This window comes from Leiobunum rupestre, chromosome 8, assembly GCF_980474605.1.
Source record: "Leiobunum rupestre chromosome 8, qqLeiRupe1.1.hap1, whole genome shotgun sequence".
In the NCBI taxonomy this organism is placed as follows: domain Eukaryota; kingdom Metazoa; phylum Arthropoda; class Arachnida; order Opiliones; family Sclerosomatidae; genus Leiobunum; species Leiobunum rupestre.
The window spans coordinates 4,850,720-4,862,742 of NC_143391.1; the positions used below are offsets into that span (position 1 = coordinate 4,850,720).

The following is a 12,023-nucleotide window of genomic DNA, read 5'->3' on the forward strand; positions in this document are numbered from 1 at the left end:
TGATTGAGACGTAATATACATCAGAGCGAAGCCTCTTTATTATCATAATATTCGTACAAAATTGAATTCGAGATATCTTGGCAGGAACAGCGAACTCGCGTTTGTTATATATGAAATATAAGAGAGAGACGAAGGAATTGACTTCAGCGCCGACTCTGGACATTAATATTATTCTACGAAGAAAGAGACATCTGCCGCTCGGCGCGTTAATTAGAAGGCTAACATCGGGCGCAAATAATTTTCCAAAGTGAGCTGTTTCCTGCCGCGATTCAAACATACGGTTTATATTCTCCGTCAGTCGTTTGAATGTATAGGAAATTATTACATAAATATATTTCATATAAGCCACGCTTATCATTTGGCTAAATTGGCTGGCTAATTTATAGGTATAGTTATTTCGCCACGTTTTGTACCATAGCCCTATAAATAGCAACGATTTTCTAATTTGTTATTATTGTGCCACGAACAAAGTTTGATTGCTACCGAAAATTTTGTATCAATTTTAAAGGTTGTTATTTTAAAGATATGGTACAAAATAACTCTGTTTCACTGTAAATATTGATGCTAGGCTTTTTAATGGACGCTTTAAAAACTTCTAAAGTTAGAGCTCTTTTTATACATTTATTATATATTAAATTGTAAAATCTACCATTTCTTAATTCTTATTTTCTTATCTTTTGAACGATACACCTAAAACAGTATTAGGAAAATTAAATATACCCCTTGGTTTTTCGTGGCTCTCGGTATGGGCTTTTTACTGTATGGCATTATTGACTATCTAACTTGTTTTCCTTAATTAAACCTAGCAATGTTTGGAAATTCAGTTTCTGGCAACAGATAGAAATAGTATAGTTTCTATTTATACACTTAGAGGTTAATTATAAAGCGAAGTTCATATTTTTAAATGTCTCACTGACTAGATATAACGATAGAGTTATTCGAGGAAACCTTTTCAATTTCGAGTAAGCTTCAAACGCGTCCCAAAAATTACGTCAAACTATAGGCTATCTTGGAATATTACTTAACTTATCGTTCGGATTTATGTACAGTTAATTACAATATACCTCCGCGAATCGTAGGCCTCGGCCTACCATGTAAATACATTATAATCTCTAATAAATCGTCGTATAAAATCTATATCTTATTCGCCTTTTCAACAGTTGCACTTTTATCAGTTTATCATACCCGTTGCTTCTCTTCAACCTCTTTTACACGGTGATGGTGACGACGGTACTGTTGTCGAAGGGATCCTGACTGTAGGCTAGTGAAGAGTTAGTAGTAACGTTGGCCAGCAGGCTGCTAGTAGTTAGGATGGTGGTGGCCACGGTTGCGGCCAAAGACGACCCGTTGGACAAAGACGGGATGATGGTAGAAATCGACGAAGTTAGGCTGGCCAAGGTTGAAGAGACGACCTTGGTCAAGTCCATATTTGTGGTGGCGGTCGCCTGTTTGATCGGGAACATGTTTCTCACAGGGCCCACGCCTCCCTCACACGGGTGTCTCAGAGGCGGCCCGATTAAGTAGTCGATTAAGTACGCCACCCCTGACCCGGTGGTCAAGCCTACGCTGTAGGACAGGGTCATGATGTTACCTGGTCGGGTGAGACAGTTCATTACAAATTTGAGATGGAAGTTTTTACTTTCTTTAAAGGGTTACCCGTTAGTTCTTTTTGTTCGTCGGGCACCCTGGAAGGGGCTAAGATCATTGGGACGGAGCCGAAAATACCGTTGCTGATGCCCAAAAGAAGGGAAAAACACATGGCCCATCCTTCACCAGGGATGAGGGGTTGACCACGCGGTGCCGCGCACATCGCCATCAAAGGTACCAAGAGGATACGAGTGAAGGTCAAGAGGACGAGTTTAGGGCGACTCCAATCGTAAGGAATCGATGCTAAAATCTGTAACGACAACCCGTTTGTATATCAATGTATTTTGCTATACTGATGTAGCTTACCTTCCCCAAGAAATCAAAGAAATTGAAGATGGCCATAACGATGACGGGCATCCAGGAGCCCAATCGGCAACTAACAATTTCGCTCTCGATACCAGGAAAGAGAGTCAGGGTAACGAAATAGGCCAGCGCGATGCTTAGCATGTAGGGCCAAATGGACTTTGCTACTTGCCATCGAGCTACAATTCCCCCTACAGAGGAAATCGTCGTTGGAAATTAGACGGTGTCCCTTTGGCAACTTACTGGACGTTCTTGGAAAGAGATCTCACTTTTGATTCCTCCCCACCACTGTATGTGTTTGGTGTAGGCCGTTCCTCTCATGCGCACGACGACATCTTGCACTCGGTAGGTCTTGCCTCCCAATGGGGGTCTGGGTGGCATGGCTACTGATTCGGAGGAATGTCTCCAGGGGTCGTCGTCGTCGCTTATGATATTCTCCGTGGAGCGGTGGTGGAGGGCCATCGAAGAGGAAGCGAATGTCTCCGGGTGCGGGTTCCCCATGCACGGTTCTTGGTCCAGCATTTCGCAAGACTGGAAGGCGGAGTCCGGCGGCTGCGGAGAGGCCGGCGGAGACCGTAAAGAGAGAACGCCGTATTTGCCGCTCTTTGATTCCGCCGGATCCAACATGTCCACCTGCGTTATATTAAATCGAAGAGGCCGTGAGCTTACGACCTATATTTCAAAGTGAACTCAAACACAAGACGCTTTAATTAAACTTTCTATCTTTTAGATTCCCACCCTTCTGATCAAATGGTATCTTCCCATTGCGCCGAATCCCATTCGACCGAATTCCCATTAGACCGAACTCCGCCAATGTTTTTGATGAAATTAGCCCAAAGGCGGGTTTTGAATTTTTCTAATCGACCGACGCAATATTCACAATTGAGTGAGGTTAGGTTAGGTTAGGTTACACTGCATGCTGTTCTGACAGATGCTGAAACGGATAAAACCGAATCCTAAACCCGGAGAAGTGTGGGTTTTCGGTCGAATAGGACAATCCCATTAGACCAAATCCTAAATCAGCCAAAGTGCGGCTTTTTCGGTCGAATGGCATTGGGTTCGGTCGAATGGGATTCGGCGCAATGGAACAGATTCGGTCAAATCCGAGATCACGGAACAAAATGTTTTCGGCTGATTATAGTTACCAGATTAGTTGGCTGGTCAAAGAAGCCAACTACAATCTAAACTCAAATCTAGTGTTGTAAGTCGGAAAAATTTCCGCGGAAAATGACCGAGACCTTTTTCCGAAAATAATAATAAAAAGTTTTCATTCCATGATTAGTCTAATATTGTTTGCAAATTTTAATAAAGTGGCATTTTTGCCTCATTTTTTCGAATCTAAAAGTAAAACGAAACCTCTAGACTAGTTTAAACTGATTAACAATGTAACACTATTTATGTTTTGTATGTTTACTGTTATTAGACAATTTATATCGATAAAAAGTAAAAAAATTATAAACCCTTAAAAAGTAATTTATGTTTCAATTTTTTATTATTTCGGAAAATTAACAACACTACTAGTCGAATCCAACCAAGTCAACACTTGGTTCGACACTCACTATATATGCAATTTTTCTTAATTCTGGTTTTTGTTTTTCCAAAAAGGCCAAAAATGCGTCGACGCCAAAATCTCCGATAGGCCTAAAGACTCGTTTCACAAGGGACAAAACCCCTCGACCGCCAGCGTTGACGCAATAAAAAAAACTAGCTTAGGCCTCACCAATCCAACGTCCTCCGTAGGTTCCAGGGTGATTTTCCTCTGGTATTCGTCGGATTCGTTGGAAGCGGCGCTGCAGAGGCTGACGTAGAAGCGGACGAATTCGGTCCTCTGGAGCGCGAAGTGGACGACGAAGCAAATGGAGACCACCGCCAGAGACAGGCAGAAGAAGAGCACCGTGTTGAAGCGCTCATCTTCCAGCAGGGCTTTCGTTAAAATCCGATTCACAGATATTAACAAACCAGCCGCGCCTGTTTCGCAAAAATAATAGAAATATATGACGTATTCCGAAACGGCGCTTTTGGTGTTTTGATATACTCACTTTCTCCCGTCATGACTGCTTGGGTATATCTCGAAGGAAGCATACTGGTGTAACCGTAGAAGCTCGATTGTTGGACTGCCCGGATGCAAAATAGATTCGTAAATGAAACGGTATAACGGGAAAATAATGAATTCGGACGCACCAGTGCAACCGAAAGCTACCACGGCGACGGCGATCAGATTGACCTTGTACCCGAAAGCGTTGTCGAAGGTCTCGAACCAGATCTCGAAGACGGCGACGAAGAGGAGGGTGCAAAAGGACAAAATGTACCCGAAGACGATACGGACGTGCAGACTGAGCGTTTCGACCAGCAAGTTGTTGACGACCACCGCCACGAAAGCCACCAGAATGTAGACGAGACTCATGTCGAAGACGATGGTGGTGCCCGGGTAGCGACCTTGGAAGTAGTCGACGGCGATGATGAAGCTATTGTAGGGGAGCAGGAAACCCACTCCGGCCAGGACCAACGCCAAGTAGACGCAGTGACAGCGATCTTCGGGTGGCTTAGGGTGTCCCGAACGGAACCTCCTGGAGAGTCGATCCGCCCGAGATCCCCAACCCAGTTGGATGTAACCCCTCGACAGATTTTCATCCATCTTCTACCACGAAACGCGTTCCTCGTATTTCTTTTAAAGACGAAAAGAGTCCGTTCGGTTCGTCGACCCTAATTGGTATTCCGCGCGACCATCTCCGACTTAAAAAGCTTTTCTCCTATCTTCACGGGTTTTCTTCGCCTCCTAATTGTTTCGCAATTTTGTTTCACGTCATTTTATCAAAGAAAAGTTTTAACGGATACCGCGATGTCCTGAAATTTTAATCCGATGAAAAACCAAAATTAGCGATCTTACAATAACAACTCGATTTAAGCCTATTAGCTCTAAGAGCTCTCTTATTCCCAAACGAAAAGGAGACTCGATTGGAATCTTAAATCCGAAGATGCTCCGTTTGCCAATATTCCCCCCTCGCCAAATCAACGCAGCCCGTACGGGTTTACCCTCGAATGGAGACAGCGACACCGGATATAGGCTTCTTTAAAAAGGAAATGTTTCTATTGAATAACGTCGGCGTAATAACATTGTTACGACTTCGACCTTGATTCGATAAAAAAGCGATCCCGGGGGATTCCAATATGGGAAATTTGAACGTAACATGTCCCTTACCTGCGCCGCGTAATGGTCGCCGCTGCTTGGCTCTCTCTCACTCTCTCTCCTTCGCGGCGCTAGTGCCTTCCCCTGTCGCCCCCCCCCTCCGCCTGCGCTGCTTTCTCTGGCTGGCCTCCTCCTTGTCACATTCGAAAATCTTGCGGGACTCTGAGTCGGACACGAACTGTCTTTTGGCTGTAGCCCCTCGTTCCAGGCTACGCTCGCTTTTTCACTCGTTCGCGTCTCTCCGACTTCAATATGGTCAGAGCCGCTTAATTAGCGAGAAGGTTTTTTTACGCTTCGTTAGAGAGATCGCGTACTCTTGCCGGGCTCCGTAATAAGCGAGATTGCCGAAACTGTCATGGCGGCCCGCGCCTCGACTCTCCTCGCGTGTTGGCTTCGCCGCAGCTAGCTCGATGTAGCCCCCCCCCCCCCCCTACCATCCTGGCAGAGAAAGACTACGTCCTGCCTACGAGGGGGGGGGGAGAGAATGGATCGATTCAAGAATGGAGTCTCTCCAAGTGTGCTCTCAGGAAGATCCACTCGGTACGCTCGCACCGACAACGCCTCCTTTTAATATTGACTATTCGGGTTTACTCATATTTAATTTTTTTTTGTGAAGTACGGGTGTCCTAATATATCGATTTTATTCTGACGTGTTCAAACTGTTTTGAAAGGGATTTCTTGGCATTTAAAATTGTGGAAATTGTTGAAAGCTAAAGAGTAGTTAAAACTGAGTCGATTTGCGTTTTCATTTTGCTAACAAGGAGAGTACCCGAGGTGTTTATTGCCGATTTTGTTCAAAGTCGGGCGTAATGTAGACCTATATGAGATATGAAATTTCCCAAAAGGAGACGTTGCACTACAAATTCGATTTGCCTTGGCAACCAAAAATCTTTTTGATCACTTAAAACAAAAAATCTGCATTTAAAAAAGCATGGGATTTTCTCGGTTTCACAGGGTACTTCCTACGAAAATCACGAAATGAGTAATTTGGACCACATTTAGGTAAATTGCATCAAGTTTGGGTAAATTGAAACATTTTTGGGGTAAATTGAAACATTTTTGGTTTAACTTTGTAACACTTTTTGGGTAAAATAAGGATTTTTTTTATTTTTGTCTTAAGTGGTCAAAAACATTTTCGGTTGCCATGGCAAATCGAATGGGTAGTGCAACGTCTCCGTTTGGGAAATTTCATATCTCATATAGGTCTACATTACGCCTAACTTTGAACAAAATCGGCAATAAACACCTCGGGATAAAAGGAACTACCTGCATTGCAATGGATGATAAAATACGCGAATAAGTAGATTAGTCCATAATAAAAAGGGATTAAACAGCTAAACCCTAAACAAATTTGAAGAAATTAAGGAACTTACAAATAGCTATTTAATTAATTATCTATCGACTTGCACAATAGTATAGGAAGAAATGATAAAATACAACGAAATTCTAAGAGTGCACAAGATAAATTTATTTATTTAAAATAAAAATAGCCCGACTAGTTTCGGACAGCGTTATTGGACCATCAACAGTAGGGGAATAACCGATTTACAAAGTTTACAATCTTTTATAACCAAAGTCCAAAAATATATATGTAATAAAACAAAATAATGTAAACTTTGTAAATCGGCTATTCCCCGACTGTTGATGGTCCAATAACGCTGTCCGAAACTTGTCGGGCTATTTTTATTTTAAATAAATAAATTTATTTTGAGCATTCATTTCCCTAATTGTATTTCTAAAATTTAAGGGCTCTTTCCAATTCAGTAGTATCGTATTAAATGGTTGATTAACGGAGCGTTTTTATAGAAAAATTACACAAACCTGGCTCGATAATTCATACGTTTTTTAAAAGCGTGCCTTTAGCAACTATACTGTTTAACCAAAGGGTCATTCCACGTGAAATCGTCAAGCGTTGTTGCTCGATAGTAACGGATTTCGCCCAAATTGTTTTCCCTGGTTTATTTACCGTAAATATGAAGCATCCTGGAGTTTAGCGAGCTAATTTCAAAAATTCGAAAAGTTATGATTTTTTTTAAATTTCATGCATTTTGGCAAAACATCGTTTTTGCAAAGTCGTCCATCTCAGAATTCAATAAAAATTTCAAATAAGCACCTCCTTGCACATGGAAAGGTCCCTCTTAAATTTGATGTTGGCGAACAAATTATTTTTATCAAAATGAATTTTTTGAAATTGGCCAATTTTCGCGTTTTTCGCAAAACTGCGGTGTATGAGCTGGATAGAGGGGTGGCACTTATCATTTATTTAACGAAATATGCCACATTTAAATTCAACCAAAAGTTCAAATAAGCACCTTCTTACGTATAGAAAGGCCTCTGTAAAATTTGGTGTTGGCGACCAAACTATGTATATCAAAACTAATTTTTTTGAAATTGGCCATTTTTACCATCTTTCGTAAAACTTCAGTGCGTGAGCTTAGGCGGGGTGGCACTTAATATTTAAAGATTCCTTCCAAAATTACCAGAAATTTCGACAAATTTTTATTTCTAGGTTTCAAAGAACTTAATTTTTAATTTTCTATTCTTATTTTCTATGAAATATTTAAAATATTAAATAAAATCAACAGATAATTTTAATTAAAATTATAATTTACATTTTTTTAAATAGTGTCTTGGCCTTTAATAAACACCATTTGAAAAGTAGTAATGCCTTCCCCTTAGCGATTTTGGACGATTAACAGGGCAAAGTATTTCACACTCTGAAATCCAGTGCTCATCTTTTCGATTGGGCCAGTTTTAAGAAGTTAATGAAATACCGTGAGAGTGAATGAAACTGATTAGTTATTCTCGATATTTTTCATTTGTTTCCACAACAATTTTAAAATACATATTATCAAATTATAAATACGGTAGCTCATTAGTGTATTTATAAATAAAATTTATAAAAATTTAATTAATAATAAATTAATTAGTACTGTTTATATACATTAGAGGGCGTACCAGTATCATAGTAGAAAACAGGGTTGCCTGTCAGAAAACGCTAGCACGCATGAAGGTACAAGTAGTCTAACCCGTGTAAATATATAAACCGCGATAATAGTATGAAACACGGAAATTGCGCCAAACGTATTGTAATAACCTTACTGTATAGTGTAAAAGCAGGCGACGCGTCGAATAGTACGGACTAATTTCCCGACATATATATATATATATATATATATATATATATATATAGACCGTCCGTCCGTCCCCAATGATTGTATTGCTAAATACTGAAAATTTTGAATGTTGCCTTTTTCGTTAAATATTAAATGTCACCCCGCCTAAGCTCACGCTCTGAAGTTTTGCGAACGATGCTAAAAATGGCCAATTTCAAAAAAATTAGTTTTGATATACGTAGTTTCGTCGCCAACACCAAATTTGACAGAGGCCTTTCTATACGTAAGAAGGTGCTTATTTGAACTTTTGGTTGAATTTAAATGTGGCATATTTCGTTAAATAAATGATAAGTGCCACCCCTCTATCCAGCTCATACACCGCAGTTTTGCGAAAAACGCGAAAGTTGGCCAATTTCAAAAAATTCGTTTTGATAAAAACAATTTGTTCACCAACACCAAATTTAAGAGGGACCTTTCCATGTGCAAGGAGGTGCTTATTTGAAATTTGTATTGAATTCTGAGATGGACCCTTTTGTAAAAACGCTGTTTTGCGCTACCCCCCCCCCAGACAGCTCTTATATCAAAAACTAGAGCCCATAGAGTAAATTGGAAGCCAAATTCGGAATCTGTAGGTCTTTTGAGCTATGAGTACCAATTTCCATATTTTGAAGAGCTTTACGAATCATGTTACTAAAAAAAAATGTTTATTAAGTAACGAAACTCTAGCCAAAATGCATGAAATTTCAAAAAATCATAACTTTTCGAATTTTTGAAATTAGCACGCTAAACTCCAGGATGCTTCATATTTACGGTAAATAAACCAGGGAAAACAATTTGGGCGAAATCCGTTACTATCGAGCAACAACGCTTGACGATTTCACGTGGAATGACCCCTAAACAAATATTTCAACTTATAAATCTTACGAAATAAAATAGAATAATTTAGTAATTAGACAGATTTATCTAAAAAAGCGTTGAGGTGAGGGGAACCAAGACCCCAGAGATCGGGCCAGGGGCCCCGGGTAAAACCATTAATTTTGGGACCCAAATAGAGCAGTTATTAATGAGATAACTATGTTTTCAGTCAGAAAGTTGGAAGAAGAGTCCAAACTTGGTACCACAGGCTGCGTGGGCCCGAGACCCGTTGAAACAATTTTATATAATGGTAGATACCTAACTATACGTTTTTGGGGAGAAAATTGGGAGACAGGTCCAAACTTGGGCCCTAGGCTACGTGGAAACGTGGAAACCGGTAATTTGTACCAGCTTTCCAATCTCTCATTTGGCCCGAGGAGGATTTTTTTGAAGTGTCGTCGTAGCTTTATTGGGCACAGACTGTTTAACTTACACGTTTCCTTTACGCGGTATCTACCTGTTAATGAAATTATTAAGTTACAGTGGCTCAACGAAATTAACGAATTTTTGGCAAACCATATAGAAACGCGAAAACGTTGTTTTATTAAAATATAATCAAATGATCTCTATCAATATTTGGGTATACAGGGTGATCAAAAGCTTATAATTGAAAAGCTATTTTTCCTAGGAATTTGATATTTTTAGATCGCATAGCACGCGCAGGGATCATTAGATGATACAAGAGTCAATGACCTTGAACCATGTCCTCAAGGTCATTCAAAATCTATCTCGAGAACCGTTGGGCTTAGAGACTCGATTCCAATTAGAAAGGTGGGTGCCATCGCATTTTATGTCCAAACAGCTCTGAACCGATGTAAATTTTTCAATAGGAAGGATATTAACACCAAAAACAAGAAGATCATAAATAAAAATGTTCAATGACTAATTATCAACATTAATTTTTTTCAATTAAGCTCAGATTAGGTCGGTTTAAACAATTTTGGATCTAAAAAGTGATGGCGAACACTTTTCGAATTGGAACCGACCTTCCAAGACATGGTTCAAGGTCAACTGAATTTTAATAGCATAAAATCTTACCTGAGTTATTTTTCAGGAAACTGTCGATGCCGTAGCACAAGTACTTTTTAAATTATTATGGACATTTTTATTTATGACCTCCTTTGTTTTGGTGTTTATTTCCTTGGCTTCCTATTGGATAATTTACATTGGTTCAGAGCCACTTGGACATAAAATGCGATAGCGCGCTTCTTTCAAATTGAAACGGAGTCTCTAAACCCAACGGTTCTCGAGATAGTTTTTAAATGACCTTGATGACCTGGTTCAAGGTCATTATGTTTGCTTATACGATCTGAAAAGATCAAATTCCAAGGAAAAATAGCTTTTAAAAAATTAACTGTGGACCGTTTTTTAGTGGACACCCTGTATCGGCGAGGGATCCAATATGAAAAATACCAGCTCCAGCTATGCATCTATAAACACTGGCTCTATTAATCCGAAGAAAGTGCGCGCAAAAAGCCAAAGTCTATTTCTCCGTTAATGGACCTTTTTCACGACGCCTCGCACTCCCGAGTACAAACGCGGAAACGGGCGCTCAATCGAAGCTATTAGAAATCAAAATGGCCGCCCCCGGGACGTGGACTGCGAAAAGAGCGCGAATCGGAAGCGTAAACGAAACCCTCTCTCGGGCCGTAGACGAGATTATTTTGCAAAGAGGTCGCGAGACCGATAACTCGACCCCTACTCATTACCCGATAATTCCCGTCGAAAGCTTCGGAAGGGTAAAGTTTCCGCCGGAATTATTTGGATCCGAAAATCAGTTAAGCCTTTGATCCGGGTGCCTAAATTTGATACAAGCGCGGAAGGAGGGGTCTGACTATTTCGCTTAATCCGACGTGAATGTTTGCCATTAGCTCGCAAATTAACGTCAGGCCGCCGACCGAGACATTACTCGTCTGTCCGCTCAAAGGATTCTATTTACCATCATAGTTGATGAACCGAATTGGAGGCTTCTGCGCGCGTTCCCTTTATTTTCTATTTCCTTTTCGCGGGTTGCATTCTCGCTCTCCAAAGGACTCCAACAATGAAACTAACTTTCCGGCAGGAAAAATCTTATTACTTCCACCATAAGTAACGTATTACCTCTAACAAGGAGAGCAGCGTTGCCAGATTTTCCTGACCGAATTATTGTACAAAAGGGTAAAAATTAGGGTTGGCCGATATCGTAATTTAACCGATTCCGATACCGATACCGATTTCACGTTTCAACCGATACCGATACCGATTTTTTTACCGATACGGCAAATCGGTACCGATACCGATTTTCACCGATACCGATTTTTTACCGATTTCCACCGATACCGATTTTTTACCCATTGCCAATGGTCTAAATAAAATGAAAGGTGGGTTGTATTTTGAGAATAGCTGATCGAATTTAGAATAAAAACAAAATAATTTAAATTTTTAAATTTTAAATTTTTAATATTTAGTTATTTACGTCACTTAGGTACATTTAAAATTGAAATTATACTTTCAATTTCAAAATCGGTTTTAAATAATCGGGAAAAAATCGGGTAAAATCGGTATCGGAAGTTTTTTTTGATAATCGGGTAAAATCGGTATTTTAGACGCGAACCGATTAATCGGGAAAATCGCGATATCGGTGACCGATACCGATTTCATTTCGGTTTGGCCCCAACACTAGTAAAAATTATATTAATTACTTTTAATTTAAAGTGTTTGTTGCGTAACATTCGGATAACTGTTCCCGTGACGTTTCTTTATGTGGAATTGTTGTAGTCAGTATCGACCATAGAACTAACTAACTAGAACGATTTGTGAAATATTGCGACGATTAAAAAATTTCTATGGTATCAACTTTCGAGTGATCTGGCAAC

The 12,023-nt window shown here is 40.0% G+C and overlaps 1 protein-coding gene across 1 annotated transcript; it reads right to left on the reverse strand.

The window, feature by feature from the left end:
- On the reverse strand, positions 1–5,495 carry Ent3 (equilibrative nucleoside transporter 3). The gene is made up of 8 exons (XM_090156635.1): positions 5,150–5,495; positions 4,132–4,794; positions 3,990–4,064; positions 3,671–3,918; positions 2,220–2,583; positions 1,954–2,141; positions 1,657–1,897; positions 1–1,591 (listed from the first exon to the last, which is right to left on the reverse strand). The coding sequence occupies exons 2-8, from the start codon at positions 4,583–4,585 to the stop codon at positions 1,209–1,211; spliced, it is 1,953 nt and encodes a 650-aa protein (XP_090012761.1). The 5' UTR covers positions 4,586–4,794; positions 5,150–5,495; the 3' UTR covers positions 1–1,208.
- Positions 5,496–12,023: the final 6,528 nt, after the last annotated feature.

What these genes read in the sequence shown, in the direction of transcription:
- Ent3 (XM_090156635.1), bottom strand. Translation starts at nt 4,585, where the DNA reads ATGGATGAAAATCTGTCGAGGGGTTACATCCAACTGGGTTGGGGATCT. An exon ending in AGCAGTCATGACGGGAGAAA is followed by an intron (nt 3,919 to 3,989) that starts GTGAGTATATCA and finishes TTTGCGAAACAG; the next exon opens with GCGCGGCTGGTTTGTTAATA. An exon ending in CTACGGAGGACGTTGGATTG is followed by an intron (nt 2,584 to 3,670) that starts GTGAGGCCTAAG and finishes AATATAACGCAG; the next exon opens with GTGGACATGTTGGATCCGGC.